Here is an 18,654-nt window from a genome sequence, read left to right on the forward strand (position 1 = left end):
CAGCTGGTCTAGGCATCTTACTGGTAGTCTAACCTAAATTTTCATAACTAAAGGACACATATCAGGAGTCCCTTCCCCCAATTTTCTATCTGTATTCCTTCCAGTTTTATTGTGTAAAAATCACCCCCTTGCTATGTTTTTCACGGTCCCTTAGGTATGCTGGTAGAATGACTTTTCTTTCTGTTTGCTCATATATGGCCACAAGAAGTTTAAAGAGCCCCAGGGGCAGCCTTAAGTTTAAATTTTCCGGGAATCTGTGGTGTTTCTTCTCAAGAGAGACACTTTTGGATGCCAGGACCTGTAGGGTCTAGGATTGTGTGGCATGAAACATGAGCTACAGTGTATCACTAAGAATTATGGTAAATAGAACCACACCTCCTCCAACTTCTTAGTGTCCTTATATCTTCCCTATTTGGGACAAAGCACCAGGTAGAGGGTTTTTTAATGAATATGTGATGTGTCAATTTTGTTAAACTTTAAAAGGCTGCTTTAGTGTCCAATGAGGAAGGCTGCCACTAGCCTAAGGCCAGAAGATTGTACCCTGGGTCCAATCTCCTACCACATGAAGAAGGCTCTGTTTCAGAAACCATGATCAGTGGAATTAGATGGTATGGGTCAGGTATTCGGCATAGTGGAGATGAAGCTCCAGATGCAGTAGAAGCAGATGGTACCCATTGTCTGTGAAGATGCTGATAGCACTTAGATGGTGAGGGACTGAGGGTGGTACACTTGTCACCAAGTGTCTAGTTAACTTCCTGGAGCAGGGGGAAGATGCCATACTGGCAAATGTGTTTGTCTCTATTGCTGGCAGTTTGAACTAATAGCATCATCAGTAACTATTATCTGGCTTGGCAAAGGGCAGTCCATCTTTTAGACCAATGTATAGCCCATTTCTTTCTGACCTGTTTTGCTCAGAAGCTCCAATCTAGCCTGAAGGTTGCCATTAAAGAAAGGCTAGTTCATGTGAGATAGACATGACGTTGTGTGCAGTTGGTTGTTAGTTGATCTTTGACAGTGGGCCTGAATATGTGATACAAGACCCTTTACCCCTGTGCATTGGCCCACATATCCTTTCTATGACTTTAGCCATTCTTTTCCTCACTTCTACGTCTCTTGTACCTGGATCTTTGCCCAGATGGCTCTACCATCCCACTTGAGGTCATGTCTCTTCAGGAAGAGAATGTCCTGCCAGCTTGCCCTCACACCTTCCTATTAAGCAGTTCTTTCCTCCCTGTCATAACTCAGAGTATCCATAGTTGTGTTATGCACCTCCAGCCATCCATCTCCAGCTAACACCCACCAAAGCTGACCCACCCTAGATCATTCCCAGCTCTGTCTGGGTACATAAGTCCTGCCTTGCCATGGCAACCTGTCTTGTCCTGTGTAAAGGTCAGGAGAGATGATCTGATGCTTCTCTGAGGGCTAACCTGGAAGTCTGGACAGAATGCAAACTCTGTGTCTTTCAGGGTTTTCTTGTGCTCACTAGACCTGTTTGTATCCAATTGTAGTTATAAAATTTTCCATCTCAATTTATGACTTGGCAGTCCCCATAGAATTTAGGAAATACTGGGAAGCTTTGGGTGTGAACTCACTTGATAGACCAGGGTCAAGCACTCTTACTCTACCAAGACCCAGTCTCACCAAGAGTTATTTCCCAAAGGTCTTATTCTTTTCTGCTGTGGACTATGTGACTTCACTCCAGCCTTCTGAAGGTTGCATGGTTCTCTTGCTGAAGACCATTGTGAGCTATAGTGCATCTGTCTGCATCTTCCCCTTCTCTAATGCTGCAGGCACTTCGACAGTGATGTGTTGACATCAGCGCTGCGTGGGGCTCCCCTTGAACTAGCAATCTTCAGAGTACTCACTTGTAGTGGTATATTATTTGTATTTCGATAAACAATCTTGTCTGAAGACCAGAGGCAAAGCTAAAGCCACTAGAGGTCGGGCAATGGTGTCACACACCTTTAATCCTAGGAATTGGGAGACAGAGTCAGATGAATCTCTATAAATTCAAGGCCATCCTGGGCTAAACAAAATCGATGCAGAATGAATCCAGGTGGTGGTGGCTCACACCTTTAATCCCAGCACTAGAGGGAAAATAAATGGGAGGAGAGAGAAGCTTTGGACTGTTTAGTTTGTGGTCGCCCAGCCTTGGTAGAGGTAAGTCTCCTCTAGTGGCTTGGCTGACTTGCTTTTCTGGTTTTCTGGTTGAAATCCAATTTCTGGGTTTTTATTGCTCATGCCACACTCAGCACATGGAAAGAGAAGCACTCCTACGTATAGAATGTTTTGCTCTCAGAATCTAAACTGGCCTGTTCTTTATTTTGGTGACACAGTGCATATAATTGTGCTTAAGTTACCCTATAGGAGACAGTCCAGTGCATTTGTGGTCACTAGACTCAGAAAACCTTAGAGATTGGCCATTCCTTGAAACTTACTGAAGTTTATTCTTACTATCTGGAATATTCATTCAGTCTGATGTTATATGTTTAGTGGGCTGGTGTGTTGTTGTATAGCATATTCTAATAGTTCAAACCCCTTCAGACTATATTATTATGACAGAAGTCTAGGAACATAGGAAAATTATAAGTGACTATAATCTAACCCACACGAATGCAAACTTTTTATCCTTTGTTATAATTGCAAAGGAAAAGGACACATTTGCTAAATCAGTAACCACACGGCAAAGACGGGAAGTCTTAGTCATCCATCGTCACAGTGACACTGCGTCTGACCCAGCAGCTATAGCTGAGACTGTGGCAGACTCTGTCACACTGCTCTACTAGCAGCCTTCATCCCTGTATCTCTTAGACCTCTGACGACAATGTTGATCTCCGATGTCCTCTTCATCCTTATCTAACACACGGACATGTGCATGTGTAGACACACACATGTGCACGCACATGCACACACACACCAAATGCATATATATAACTAAAAGAGTGAATATGTGTGTATGTGTGTGATTGGCTGATTCTCAAAACTCAAGATTTCCACCAGACTTGTCCTTTTCACCTTCTCTTTAGATAATCTGTTATGTTGTTCATTTCCTACAGATCTTTTAGGAACAATCACTAAAGAATCAGATACTGAGATTAATTAAATTGTGTCCTATCTTCAAACGGCTTATATTTTAGAAATTAGTATTCAATAGTCCAAAAGCATCCTTGATATTTTATAAAATAAAAATGAAATATTGAGCCATTTCTTAAAAGACTAGGAACAGTTCAGTCCTTAGAGAAAAACTGTATTTTTGGGAAAAAAAAAAAAGAATTTCTTTCCTGGGTCTCCTGACCTCTCGTTTTTATCTCTTGGTCATGGGTTCTTAGCCATCTCAAAGAACATGGTTCTTTTCCTTTGTGTAATTTTTGCTTTAGTTACAGCATGTTTTTAGTGACTGACCAGATAAATAGGTTTCATTCTGAGCAGTCAGTGATTGATAATTAAAAGCGATGTATTTCCCTCCCAAAGACATCTGCATTTCAACCCGAAATGGGCACCTGAAACTAAGGTAAGGAAAAGCCTCTGATTATCGAATGCCCGGTACCACACATGGAGCAAGAGAGTCTGGATGATTGGAAACACCAATACTTCTGAAGCTAATCATACCATGTGATCAGATATCTGCTCAAGGACTGGCCGACAAGTCCTGTCTTGATAGTTCCTTCAGACAGGAATCTCTGAGTCCTAGGTGCAGTTTGTGAAAGCCAAGTGTTCAGAAGCTGTCCTGAGTGTTGGTATTTGCCATTGCATTCTTGAAAACTGCCCCTGGATGGAGGTCATCTGGATAAAAATCCCCTTAAAAGACTTCAAAACATAGCTGTTGTTAACATTTCGCTTATTTCCATCAAGTTATGAGCTTGCTGTAATAGCGACATGGAAATCTGTGCATTTCTGTTCCTCATAGAGTGGTACTGCAGGTATGCTTTTAATGGAAACGTATCAGTGATACTCAGGAGATTTTGCAGTTTCTCTAGGCACAGGAGTGTCAGTCTTGAGCACTGATCACACACAGGCTTCTAACATGATAGCAGGAGAGTGAGGGTGTTTGTTGATTCAGCTGTGAACTCCCCTGGGCTGTTGCTCATGCCAACTATTTGAGTTTGGGATGCTGATTTTAATAAACAGGGCCAGCTGTTTATCACAAGTGAGTCAAGACCACTAATGAAGGGATTGCCAGGAGGGGCCAGTTAGTGGGTCCTCTTTTTCCATCAGGGTGGTCTTCATTTGAGACAAAGAATAGTTTGGCAAGTATGTTCATATCAAATAGAGGCATTCTTCTGAATATTCATTTTACCATTTCAGTAGACTCGAGTAGAACAAGCCAGCACCAGCCTGTGGCTACTATGTTAATGGCTGTGTTAATGTTAGGAACTCCATTCAATTGTGTCAGTTACTTCCTTGATATCTTTTATGATTTGGATTTGATTAAGAATATTTTCTTTAGCTGCCATTTTAAAAGTGGTGCTAAGAGAAGCTACAGAGAGAGCTCAGTGGTTAGGAGTGTATGCTGCTCTTGTAGAGGACTTGTGTTCAGTTTCCAGGACCTACACAGCAGCTTCCAACCAATTTCCTGTCTTTCCAGTTCCAGATGATCTGATGCTCTCTTCTGTCCTCTTTGCGCACTGAGCTCACATGCTCATACCCACCACACACATACATATACACACATACACACACACAAACACATGCACATACACATACACACACAAACACATGCACATACACAACATACACATACATATACACACACATACACACATGTGCGCACGTGTGCATTCACACATACATACACACATACATACAAACACACAAACACATACACACACATACACACACATTCACACACACATATACATACACAAACACATACACACACATTAAAGAATGCATGTGACTAAATCAGCAGATAAAATCTGTTTATTGAGTTTCTACTATGTTTTAAGCTATACCCAATCAATATTGCAGAATATATTTTAACATATCATCCATAGTCTTAAAAAATGTATATTCTAGTTGGGAAAATTAAGATCTACACAGTGAACGAGTCGCTTGAGAGATGAATGAGTGGTTGTGACGCTGGAGGAATCAACTTAGTTAAGATGCATCTATCTTTCTCCATGAGTACACATCTCATTGGAATGGAGAAATATTCTCTTGATCATGATGCCTGGTATGGAATAGCCATTATGACGGCTACTCATGGCTGGTGATGGCGATTCATTGTTAATGTTAATTCCACAGCTGGAATTAGCTAAAACCCAAGCAGCTGGGCACACCTGTGAGGAATTTTGATTAATTAGATAATTTGAAGTGAGAAGACACACTTTTAAGCCAGATCTTTTGAGGTAGGAATATCCACCCTTAATCTGGGCCACACCTTCCGTGGCAGCCTAAATGAAAGACATGGAAGAAGGAAGCTTGCTCTCTCTTTGCCTGCTTGCTTCTGCTCTCTCTAGTGTGTCCATTTCTCCCGTGGCATTAGAGCCTATCTCTTCAGGATTCTGTGTAATTATTTTGGGGCATAAGCTAGCCATGCGGGAGCCGGGGCGGCCAGAACGCAGCCAGCCGCTCCTGCTACAGAGTTCCTGTCTGGTCTTGCCGGTGCCTTTAAGAGCGATGTCGAAGATGTGTGGATGCTCTGTGGAACTGGGGGCGGATGTGTTGCATCATAAGGAATTGCATGGTCTGTTGTTTGAGGACCTTCTCTGCTGGGCTTTCACGATGCTGAACATATGGGAGTCAGCTGCAGTGTGTTTTCTGCTCAAATCCATGGAATTGCTAAATACATGGCAAGGGGTAATCAATTGTAAAAGTTTTCAAAAATACCATAATGAAAACAATCTGGTTTTGAAGGAATTCTAGATCTAAAACAGTAAAGGGGGAATGAAAGAGAAGTGGCTTTCTCAATGGGGTCTTCACTTTGCCTTTCTTGGCAGAAGCTGATAGTTTCTGCATGTGGTTTTCCTGGAGACGGAGGAGCTCCTGTGTTAGCGGCAGCTCCCTCTTTTAGCTTCAGTTTGGTTCCTACAGTTTACTGGGAAAACAACTTTGTTACCTTTGCCTTATCAAATATTTTTGTTGGCATTAACTTTTGGATGGCTTATTTTCATTCAGAAAGAGCCCATTTAATCCTCCTTTTAAGATCATTGTTTCCCTGCTTGGACTAACCATATTGCTGACATGATGCGTGTTTCCTAAAATGCAGAGGAACAAAATCCTCTGACTGGATCCTGCTCTCTCTCTCTCTTTCTCTCTCTCTCTCTCTCTCTCTCTCTCTCTCTCTCTCTCTCTCTCTCTCTCTCTCTCTCTCTTTCTCTGTCTCTCTCTCCTCCCTCTCTCCCTCTTTCCTCCCTCTCCCTCTCTCCCCCTCTCCCATTTGAAAACGTAAAGTTGCAATCCTCTCCATAGAAACTAGGCTATGTTTTTGTCTTCCTGTTTATTTTTGGACAAAGGATAACGTTTAAAACTATGTAACAATATAATTATCTAAGATAGAACTAGTGAGGCTGGGTCATGGCCTAAATGATGAAATACTTGCCCTGAAAGCACCCAGGACTTGAATCTGATCCCTAAAACTGATGAGGACTTTCTTGAGTCCCTGGTCAGCCAGCCTACCTTACTTTACAAGAAGCCTGTCTCTGAGGAAGAAAGGCAGATGGCGCTTGAGGAAGAAGAGGCAAAGGTGTCTGCTGACCACACACATGTGTCCAAACTGACACACAAAAGGATTCATTTTTAATTCGGCGTCAGTTCGGACTAGGCTTTAGCTAATTAGCAGACTAGGCTTTAGCTAACTTCCTTGTACAAATTTATAATCTATATGTTGCTTTTATCAATTTTAGTGTGTGACTATTTTCTTAAGTAAAAGACACCATTCATCTCTATGTGCTTAAATTTCAAAGCCACTCAGATGATAAGTATAATCCAAATCATACTGTCTTCTGTGTACTTAAAACACAACAGGAATAGCAAGTGAAATCTATGGGAGTTAAAATTTTAATGGCGTTAAGTTGACAAAATATCATTTAGGACAATTTGTAATGTTTTTTAATTGATTTTTATTGAGCTCTACATTTTTCTCTGCTCCCCTCCCTGTCTCTCCCAATTTGTAATATTTTAAAGCTATCATAAAAAATATCAGAAAATCCCAAATTATCCAAAATACAAACTTTGTTGTCAAGATATTATTTTAATCAAGCATACTACTTACCTTAACGATAATCCAAATCAAAAGTCTGTTGATCTTACCTGAGTACTAATTCAGTGAGTGAGTTCTGCGTTTTCTAAAGATCACACATGGTTGCCTACCATGGCAAATAGTTATGTAAATACCTAAATTAGTTACCATTCCTGTTGTTATCATAAAAACAAACAAACAAACAAAAACTCCAACAAGAGCACCTTACAGGAGAAATGATAATCCGGGCGCCCAGTTCAAGGACACAGCCCGTCGTGCAGAGAAGCCATGGATGGCCACATTGCATCTGCAGAGGCAAAATGATGCTCATGCTCAGGGAAAGCTAGCTCCCCCCTTTCTGTGCAATTCAGGACCCTGTGGAATGGTGTCGACCGCAGTGAAGGCGGTTCTCTCCTCCTCAGTTAACCTGATGACGACAATCCTTCACGAGCATGCCCAGAGACTAACCGAAATGTCTCTCACAAGGCGTGCTCAGAGTCATGTCTCCTGGTGATTCCAGATTCTGTGAAGTTAGTGATCAGTGTTATCCCTCACAGCACCCAACACCAATTCCTTAAACAACAGCAAAGACTTATTGAGGTATATAATTGATATGGAATAAATTCCAAATAATTAATCTATCTGATTGAATAGTTTATGATACCACTATTAAGTCAAAACAACATATATCTACCAAAGCAAGCAATTGCATCTTTATGATTCTTTTACGTTTTATTTTTCTTCTATTCTTCTTGCTCCTTTCTACTATAGGATACATTTTTCATCACTCTACATTAGTCTACATTTTCCAAAGTCTTCTTATAAATGACTCACATTTTTTTTATTTTTTATTTTTTTTCTTGCTGATTTTTTTATTAATTAATTAATTTAATTATTAAAGATTTCTGCCTCTTCCCCACCACCACCTCCCATTCCCTCCCCCTCCCCCAATCAAGTCTTCCTTCCTCCTCAGCCCAAAGAGCAAGCAGGTTTCTCTGCCCTGTGGGAGGTCCAAGGACCACCCACCTCCATCCAGGTCTATTAAGGTGAGCATCCAAACTACCTGGGCTCCCACAAAGCCATTACGTGCAATAGGATCAAGAACCCATTGCCATTGTTCTTCAGTTCTCAGTAGTCCTCATTGTCCATTATGTTCAGCGAGACCGGTTTTGTCCCATGCTTTTTCAGTCCCCGGCCAGCTGGCCTTGGTGAGTTCCCGATAGATCATCCCCATTGCCTCAGTGTGTGGGTGCACCCCTCGCCGTCCTGAGTTCCTTGCTCGTGCTCACTCTCCTTCTGCTCCTCCTTTGGATCGTGAGACTTCAGTCCAGTGCTCCAATGTTGGTCTCTGTCTCTGTCTTCTTTCATCGCCTAATGAAGGTTAATATTCAGGGGGATGCTTATATGTTTTTCTTTGGGTTCACCTCCAGCAATACCACTATTGGGAATATACCCAAGAGATGCCCAAACATACAACAAAAGTATATGCTCAACTATGTTCATAGCAGCATTGTTTGTAATAGCCAGAACCTGGAAACAACCTAGATGTCCTTCAATGGAAGAATGGATGAAGAAAGTATGGAATATATACATATTAGAGTACTACTCAGCAGTAAAAAACAATGACTTCTTGAATTTTGCATACAAATGGACGGAAATTGAAAACACTATCCTGAGTGAGGTAAGCCAGACCCAAAAAGAGGAACATGGGATGTACTCACTCATATTTGGTTTCTAGCCATAAATAAAGGACATTGAGACTATAATTCGTGACTCTAGAGAAGCTAAATAAGAAGGTGAACCCAAATGACTCACATTTTATGCTCTTCTTCTGTGTGGCTTTTTTTCACTTAGCATTAGCCACTTGGGGTTCATACAGTTTGTTCCATCTTGTGATTGATCGTCATTAACTCAGCCATTAGATTTACTTTTGTTTGTTGTTTATCCATTTGTACTTTATAATCGGAAGAAATATAGATCTTAATAAAAAGCAGAAATATATTAGTCCTACTGAAAAGCTATTCAAAATGTCAATGTGTGCCCTAAAACGCCGTATATTTACCTCCTTAAGAAACTGGTTTGTTGAGCTTTCGGCTTCCACTAAGTAAGAAGGCAGTATTTCACTTTTATGATTTCCCAGGAAACAAATACAATCTGCTAGTGCCTGGGTTCCCAGGTTTTGCTATAAAAATGCATGTGAATTAGTCTCCAGCCTTGAGTGATTAGAGAATAATAAAACTTTGTTTTTACTGGAGAGAACACGGAATCGCTCTCTGTCCAGCAAACAGATGCAGAGGCTCCGAAAATAGAAGCCACATTTACACTTATTATTTTTAAAGCTACTTCATTTTTCTGCTTCTCAGTAACAATCTGTGATCAGACTTTGTGTTAAGAAAGCACCAGGAGTCAGGCTGTTCCTCTCTGTCCTTCTCCCAACTCCTCCCGCTTCCCCCTCCCCCTCCTCCTCACTAAGCCATCCTGCTTTCAAGTGTGATGTTATAACTGACCCAGTGACGCTGTCTGTGTGAGGAAACTCTTCTGACTTCGTGTTATTTTAAATTTAAAGCAATAAGTCGGGGCATCTGTACCAGATTTTTGTTCTTTGCTTTTCTTATTGTAGATTTGTCTGCAATATGATTTTTAGAAGTAAGTCTTAGCCCTACACATACACTTTCAATTTTTTCGCATCTGAGGTCTCTGGCATTTCACTGATTGGCATGCACACCCATGTCCATTGGTGGCAATACAGATTGAGTAGTTACTTTAAACATTAAAAATTCCTTTCTGGGTTTTATCATTAAAACTCAGCTGACCCACTTAACTCTGGTTAATGTACTATTTAAGTGGCAAGCTCTCTACTTGAGAGTAGTCCAGCTATGAATACTTAAAATAAGTATTCATAACAAGTTTCTAAGCATGCCCATGTGGGAAGAACATAGAGATTTTTTTCCTTCTAATAATTGTGTGATATGTTTCTGAGATCTTCAATAAACTCTTTGAAACATTCTCAGTAAATGCTTAACTTTGAAACATTCCACTCACTTAATTCAAATACGAGGTTTGCATTGGTGGCATCTCTTGTCCTGCTCTCTTTGTCTGTTGCACTTTGTCTCTTTAAAGTATCCTGTTGATATTTGGACTCATGAAGGATGCTTGTGTCTTGCTTTGGTTTGTAAATTTGCTGTGTCTTTCAGTCTCTAAGTTCAGTCTCTGTTCTTCCCCCGCACTTATAATTAGATGTGGACGCACCCCGCCGTTTGGTTTACAGCATCTTCACGGTCTGTGTTGATTATAGTCTCAAGGTATAGTTTTGCATGTTCCTTGATTTGTGTTTTTCTTAAAAAATGCTAGTCATGTGACAGAGCCCTGACCATGTGGAGGTTTGTTTTGCTTGTTTTGGCAAGTCAGCTGGTCAGCCTGTGTTCTTCTGTCAGTAAACACGTATCTTGTCATCCTTGTGTGTGAGGTGCTACTGCAGGTTTGAGCTCAGTTCCAAGTCTATGAGATAATCTGAGGGGGTGAGAAACAGATCTTCTTGCGTTCCCATTTCTTTGCCCCCATCTCCTTGGGGGAGGACTGAATCCTCTTCCGTACTATTTGGATGAAAGTGGTCCAGAATATGAGCAAATGCAAATGGATGGTGAATTGTTGATTTTCGTGCTCACTTCTCCAGGTGATAAGTTCACTTCTCTTTATCCTCTACACATGGACAATTTGTGAAGTTGATGTATTTGAACTTATGAATTTTAATATATTTATTGTGGTTAAATTTAATCCAATTTTTCTCCCCATTGAAAATAATTTCCTCCCCAGATTTTTGGCTTGTAGAATCCTATCCAAGCACCTTAAGAGTTATTTTAAAATGACTCTTGGTTCAGTGCTTTCTCGATTGCTGGTATGATAACATGTTCTGGGGGCATCTGGAAAATGGACAAGCCATGAATGTATCCGTGCGAGTGCTGTGATCCAGTGTCCTGGCTGGTTGTAAACAGAGACCCAGGATGCAAGTAGCCACAGTACATGCTGTCCTCCTTTTCAAAAGAAGCCAGTCAGTCTCTCAACAATAACAACAACAACAAACCTTTTAAAAGCCATTACTGCACACCAGATGTCATAGTACTTCCTGGGAGTACAGCCCTGGAAAACACATGATACCCCAGGAGTTTACAGCCTGACGTGAACAATAAAAGCAGACAAACACTGCTAACTTACTTTGGACTGTGAGGGTTTTAGAAGAGAAAGAAGTATTTGAAGGGGGAGCATCAAACTACCCTTTGACTTGGAACTCCAGGTAATATTCATTCAAGAACTGAATGCAGGGTAAGGAGTGGCGTGTAGTGGATAAGATATGGAGTTCAACTAGCAAGTATCTCAGCAAGAACTAGAAGACAGGTATACTGCCTCAAGGCCACAGGGACTCTTTATTTGAGAAAGAAGGCTTGAAATCATTAGGTGGATATAATTTTACATATGAATGAATACAAATGCTAGCATAGGTTCACCTGGTTCCTTTAATCATTAAAAAAAAAAAATCCATAGATCTGTGTCAGCTGTCCCACGACCCTTGAAAGTCAGACCTGTGGTAAGTCCTTACCAGATCAGAAGAACCCATGTTGGCATCTCTGTTCTTCTACGCAGAATGAGCTTCAGAGAGTCAGTTTTGCTGCCCCCTCTCACTTGTTCTGATTTTTAGTCCCAGCATATTTATCGCTGCACAGAACCATCTTCACTTAGTGACAGTTGTCCTCCACCCGAAGCTTTCTTTCCTTTAACAATTGCTGATTCATGAGCCTTTCTTACCTGGTCTCTGTCAACGGGAAATGGACTTTCTTCATTGGTGACTTAATCAACAAAGGAACCGCCTAGTGATGATGATGATGTTTGAAACTGAGCATGCGATACTATGTTCTGATTTGTTATATCAGAAGGTATTTCAGCCTCACTGTTTTAGAGCAACAACCCAGGCCCTTTTTTAGCATGGACTTTAGTTAACTCTGAAGCGCTTTGTTTTGGAAATCAAGTGCTTTAGATGGCTAATATAATTTCCAAGGGTGAAATTATGATTTGATGTTCATACACACACAGACGAAATTTTGTGAAACTAATTATTAGTGAGCATTGGTAAGACAGAAAAGAGAGAACATAAACATATAATTAGAGGGCTAAGTATAGGCCATCAATCTGGGATTCTAGATAGACAGGTAGATAGACACAAAGCGCATTGACATCCTGTGTGTAAGGGGATGGTTTTATTTTAACTAGATAGAAGTGGATTGTGTCTGCACTTAAGAAAACTTCATGTTGAACTGAGAGTCTTACAACGTGCATTCCTTTACTGCCTGATAGCTCAGTGTCTGGTATAATGTTGAAAGGGCGTGTCTTTCTCTTTTTCCTAAACAGGACCCCAGCGATTACTTTAAGCCTGGAGATTATTAGTAAAGTCGTTCTGATTAATAAAGTACATCTCCTTTTTCTAGGATACCAGTTTTTATCCCAGTGTGGAACAGTTGTGTAATAATCATCAATGTTGGGTTTTGAATATAGACTACTTTAACTGGGCATGGGATACAGACAAAGGAGGGGTTTATGTTTAATAGTGTTCAAGTCATTCGCTGTGAAATAAACTCTCTGCCTTTTTACATCTACCAGGGTTTTCCAGGAGACATTGGGGTTCCTGGACAAAATGGACCTGAAGGACCAAAGGTAAAAAGCAAATAAAAACCATACTGGCTGTAGAAATCTTCTCATTTAAATTCTTAGCATGGAAGGCAGCTATGCTCACCACTGTACATGGGAGAGAGTTGAAGGGGAGGGGAGATGCAGGGAGGGGAGCACAGAAAAATGTATAGCTCAATAAAACCAATTTTAAAAAGTTATAAAAAATAATAAATTGTTAGCATATGTAGGGGAAGGTCTAAGAATATCAGAATTATCAGTAAGTAAGCACCTTGAGCTCAGAATCCAATCAGTTTTAAATGATTTTCTAGGTTCATTATAATTACTAGAAGGATAATATTTGAAAATCATAAAGTTTAGTCCAAAGAATGTTTTAGAGGAGATAAAAGTCATGAGAACAGCTCTTAAAAATCACAGTAGACAGTAAATGGGAGAGAAATTTCTGAGGACCGGAAGGTTTCGGCACTGATAAAATGCCTGTTCTTCCATGTAAGAAAGCTGTGGTGCCCCAGAGCCTTGACGTGACACAGGAGCATCCTCACCCCAATTCCTGCTGCTACTGTGTGTGCACAAGGATGCTGCTCTGTGTATGCCAGGAATTCAGCATCAAAGCATGCCCCAGGTGCCATGCAGGCTGGCCATCATCACCAAGTATAGAAATAGAGCCGTGGAGTGACCAAGTCTGGAACGGGAGGGTAGGGGAGTTAAAGAGGTCAAGTGGAAAGAGTGAGTGTAGGTGGAGAGAGAAGTGGGCAGTGAGGGCTGGACAGATGTTCATAACAGCTGTGTCTGTCTGTGTGCTGTGTTGTTGGATGATACCATGCCATGTTTTACTGAAATGAGATTACTTTGGTTTTACATAATGTTATCAGGTAGACAGTACCCTCATTTACAAATGCCACAGATCTTAAGACAGTCCCGTAAGGGACAGAGAAGACTTAGTTGGAACGGCACAAAGCCTGACCACCAGCGTGTGAGCTCCCAACCTTCATGGTGGAAGGAAAGAACAAATCCACAAAAGTTTTCTTCCTCCACCCACATGTTCATCATGGCATATACAGGAACATACGTGTGAATGCCATGAACAAACGTTTTGAAATAGAAAAAGAAGATATTTACTCAGACACATAACTATAAAAGAGCATCACTAGGGTTTTAACCAAGAGGTGACTGCTGAGTCTGAGTTCTTCACCACTTAGCTTGGGGATCACATAGTTGGGAACACTCATGATCAGACTACAGTGTCTACTTTATCTTACAGGCATCAGGGACTAATCAAAGATATTTAAGTAGCAAATACACCATCTGGTTTGTGTCTTTAGAAGATAGCCCTTAAGTCAACTTAAAGAATAGTTTAAACTAGGAGGAAATTGAAGGCAGTGTAGAGGAACTACAGAAATCTAGGCAGTGGGCTGGAGAGATGGCTCAGCAGTTGGTTAAGAACATGTACTGCTCCTACAGAGAACCCAAGTTTGAACCCACAAACCCATATTGGGTAACTTATAGTGACCTATAACTCTAGCTGTAGGGGTAATCCAATGCCTCTGGCCTCCTACACACACGCACACACACACACACACAGAGAGAGAGAGAGAAAGAGAGAGAGAGAGAGAGAACAAGAGAAAGCGCAACAGCAATAATAATAATAATAATAATAATAATAATAATAGGTTTTTTCGTTATAAGAATTAATAAGGGAGGTGCCAGACAAGCATTGGATGTACTTCCTTGTCCAAGTCTAGAGGTAAAGAAGGCACAGGATGGGGGTTCTCAGACTGTCTGAGCACTAGGTATGGATCCCACGCTCTATCTGAGGATGGGGTGAGTGCATGAGGCTCCCATTTAAGAGATCAGATTCACCAGACTAGGCCAGAGCACAGGACGTACTAGTGGGGATAGGCCTGGGGAAATAATAGGAATCTGAAATTGAACATTTATCCATTTAACAAACATTTATTGGGTGACTCCCAGGTGGGAGCCCCTGTGCTAGACCCTAAATTGAAAGTCCCAGTCCACATTTTCAAGAGTTTTACAAGCTGGGGACTGGAGAGATGGTATTCTGGATAAAGTCTCTGATGCACACGCAGGAAAATTCAGATCCCCAATGCCCATAGAATAACTTGGGTGGGATAGAAAAACAGGAACACCTGGGGCTCATTTCCAACCATCCCAGCCAATTGGCAATCTCCAGGTTCAGCTAGAGACCATATTTCAAAGAAAAATAAGGTGGAACATGATTAAAGAAGATACCCAACAGCATCCTCTAGCTCACACACACACCACAGAGAACTGCACAGTCTACACAAGCATGGAAACCCTTGTCATAACCACAGCGAAAGGGATGCACAGTTGCCGGAAAGGTGACACTTGAACCGACGTGATGAACGAGGAGTTTGTGAGGCGGACAAGTGGGATGTGTGACATTCGAGGAAGGGAAACTTGTGAGGGAATGGAGCAGCAGTGTTTGGAAAATATTTAAACTAAATGTCGCTCCTTGTTTATCTGAAATTCAAATGTGAGTGCCCATCCTGTGTTTTACCTGGCAGCCTCACCTGCCACCCACCAACATCCCTCGGTGCAGCCATCCTTCACTTCCTTCCACAGCTGTGAAGTGCTCCTCTGCACGTATGCGCCCCACATATGCTTTGCATCAACTCCTCTCCGGAGTTCTGAGCAGCACAGCGTTGGGCCATCAATTATAACCTTTTACCATTTCTCCTTGACTCAAAATTTCCCCGCTTTACTTTTGAAACCGTGTTCACTGCCAGTGTTGTAGCCTAGGCCCTCTTCAATTTCTATCCAGGATTAGTGGGGTAGACCTCCAGTTACTCTCCCTGTCTCCATCCTGGCATCCCTTCAAACCCACAGTGACGACGCCAGAGGAAAAATCTGTGGAAAGTATACATCACAGCCTGCCGCTGCTTGAATCCTTACGATATTGGCAGTGCACGTCCAAGACTTGCTTGTCTTTGCTTTAACGCATGGTTCTCTGCACTCTGACCCTAACTGGCAGCATACCCTCACACTGATCATTGCTTCTCAGAAACATCATTCCTGCCAAACTCTATAGATTAACAAACCATGCTTGTTCAAATTTCATAGCTTCTTTCATCAGGATGTAACCTTCGTTCACATTCATCATCTGAGTATCACATACAACGGTGTCAATATCTAAGTTAGCTATTTTCCCCTGTCTGTGTTCCTGAAAAACTTTTACCAATCAACTATCACCATGTATTAAACCTGATTTTATTGACTAGATATGGGTGAAAGTCACTTTAAAGATAGATATAAAAAAGACAAAAAAAGGTAATTTGATAACTAGAGGCATGTGATGAGAGAGAGAGAGAGGAGGTAAAACCAAGACTTTGATTTGGGTTTCTTGTTGTTGAACTTTAAAGGGGAATTTAAATAGGGAACCTGGGAGAATTTGAAGATCTGGATGGGTATGACTAGGTACTTACTTTGACACATAAAATAATAGCTATCAGTAAACCAAGGTAAAACGTAGAACTAAGAAGGTAAGAGAGACAGATAGTATAGAGAATTGCGTTAAGGTGTCTCCTGTCTACTCCAGCCTTTCCCTGCTTAGGAACCTGAACATGAGCATCTATTTGTTCATTCATTCAATTCATATTGAGCTGCCTTTTATGTCAGGTAGTAAATGTGAAATAGTAACCATTGCATAACTACAATACCTCTTGTGGACAGAGTTCTAATTTAGCAAGGAAGATAAAAAGTTACTATAAAAGAAAGTATGATATAAAAGAATGACATGGGCTGGAGAAACGGGTGAATGGCTAAGAAAGATGGCTACTCTTGCAGAGGACCCAGATTCAGTTCCCAGCACCCTAGTGGCGGCCTACAATGGCCAGTTCCTTTAGTTACAGGGAACCTTATGCCCCCTCCTGGCTTCTGTGGGTTCCCACACATATATGGTGCAGATAAACTCATGCAGGTGCACATACAATATATACACATAAACAAATAAATAAATTATTTAAAAGGGTTGGTTGTATGCTGTGAGAGACTCAAAGGTTGAGCAACAGATTCTATCTTTAGAAATCAGGAGATAATCGGTGACCTTGACATGTTAGGGTGAATGCCATACTTGGTGAAGATCCATAGTGTACTTCAGTTTGTGATTCTGCTTCACTTGCTTGGTGGAGGAGAAAAGAACTAAAGTCAGCTGACCTCTTTAATATGGCTGCAATGGTCATCTTAAGAAGTTTGTTCTAGGCAGTTCTTTTAGCCTTACAACTGAAGTGTTAAAAATGGGGGCCAGGAGCTGGCTCAGCAGGTGAGAGCACTTGCTGCTCTTGCAGAGAACTCAGGTTCCGTCCTCAGCACCCACAACCACTTGTAGCAACTTTACAGAATTTGATGTCACCTTCTGCCTCCTCCAGTACCTGTGCGTTCATGGTACACATACAGAAACACAGGACCGCCCTCCCCACACACACACTCGTAAATAAAATAAAGTAGTGGAGAAAAATGTTAAAAAGGGTCAGGGGTCCTTCCAGATGGCTCAGGAGGTAAAGACACCTGACACCAAACATGGAAACCCAGGCTCAATCACACACCAGATGCACAAAGGACAGAGCAAACTCCCACGAGCTCTCTTCTGGTTTCCACATGCATGTCTTAGCGCGCACACACACACACACACACACACACACACACACACACCTTTTTAAGTTGACCAAAGGCCTGAAAGCTAGGCCAGTGGTAGAAACTGGCAATGAGTAATTGTTGCTTTTTGGAGTATTTTTTTTCAAAATGTATTTATTTGGTAGATATGAAGTTATAGATTCATTAACACCAACAATGTGTGACTAATTTATATACATTACTGACATTTAATGACTTTTAGGCACCACAATTTTTATCAAAAGAACTAGAAAATGTAATAGTAAAAATAATATGATTGTGTTTTAAGAATTAGAGATCTTATTTTATCTATATTCTTGGTCTTTCTCCTTTGTCTTGAAATTTTTCTAGAAATAGGAAAAACAAAGTCAAACATACTTATATCATAAGTATGATGTGTCTCTTCAGCAATGTATATCCTATCATAGAAGCATCCTTAAACTTTTTTGATTTTTATTTCATGTCTTGTTTAGGAAGTGGGAATAGTGTAAATTACTAAAACTGAATGATATAGTCATCAAGAAAATCATGTAAGTGTTGGAGAGAGGGCTCAGGGACTAAGAGCACTTGCTGCTCTTGCAGAGGACCCAGGTTTTATACCCAGCACCCATATGGTGGTTAACAACCACGTGTAAGTCAAGTTCCAGGGCATCTGAGACCCTCTGTGTTCTTGTTGAGCACAAGGTGCACATGTTTGATCTGCATACATAGTGTAGGCAAGCGCCTGTAAACATGAAATAAACATAAATAAGTATTTTTAAAAGAAATGAAACCATGCACACTGTATTTGAAAGAAAATGGTTGTTCTATTCAGCAAAAGGGAAGATTCTTTCTAGGGAAAGAACTCTAAATAAGCCTTTTATTTTCTCTTAATTTTCTGCCAGTTGACTAAAAACCCCAAACCTGGATTGCAAACGTGTGCCAGTTATTTCTACTGTCTCTGGAGTCTCTCTCTCTCTTTCTCTCTTTCTCTCTCTCTCTCTCTCTCTCTCTCTCTCTCTCTCTCTCTCTCTCTCTCTCTCTCTCTCGGGTGTGTGTGTGTGTGTTTGTACACAAACATTCCTCAGTAAGCCTTCCTGGGACACTCAATTTGACAATCTGTTTTCAAGAATACCATAACATCAGTTAATCCGCATCTTCTGCTGGTC

The 18,654-nt window shown here is 41.1% G+C and overlaps 1 protein-coding gene across 4 annotated transcripts in view; it reads left to right on the forward strand.

Moving 5' to 3' along the window:
- The window catches only part of Col24a1 (collagen type XXIV alpha 1 chain), a 240,113-nt gene that overhangs the window by 75,936 nt on the left and 145,523 nt on the right, over positions 1-18,654 (forward strand). For all 4 annotated transcript variants that reach the window (XR_009058690.1, XM_057794063.1, XM_057794064.1 and 1 more), the window contains exon 20: positions 12,830-12,883. Coding sequence is in view for 3 of the 4 variants with exons in the window: in XM_057794063.1 (XP_057650046.1) it covers positions 12,830-12,883 (54 nt within the window). In the remaining variant the exon portion in view is untranslated. The remainder of the gene's footprint in view (positions 1-12,829; positions 12,884-18,654) is intronic.

This window comes from Chionomys nivalis, chromosome 18 (genome assembly GCF_950005125.1).
Source record: "Chionomys nivalis chromosome 18, mChiNiv1.1, whole genome shotgun sequence".
NCBI classification, from domain to species: Eukaryota; Metazoa; Chordata; class Mammalia; order Rodentia; family Cricetidae; genus Chionomys; species Chionomys nivalis.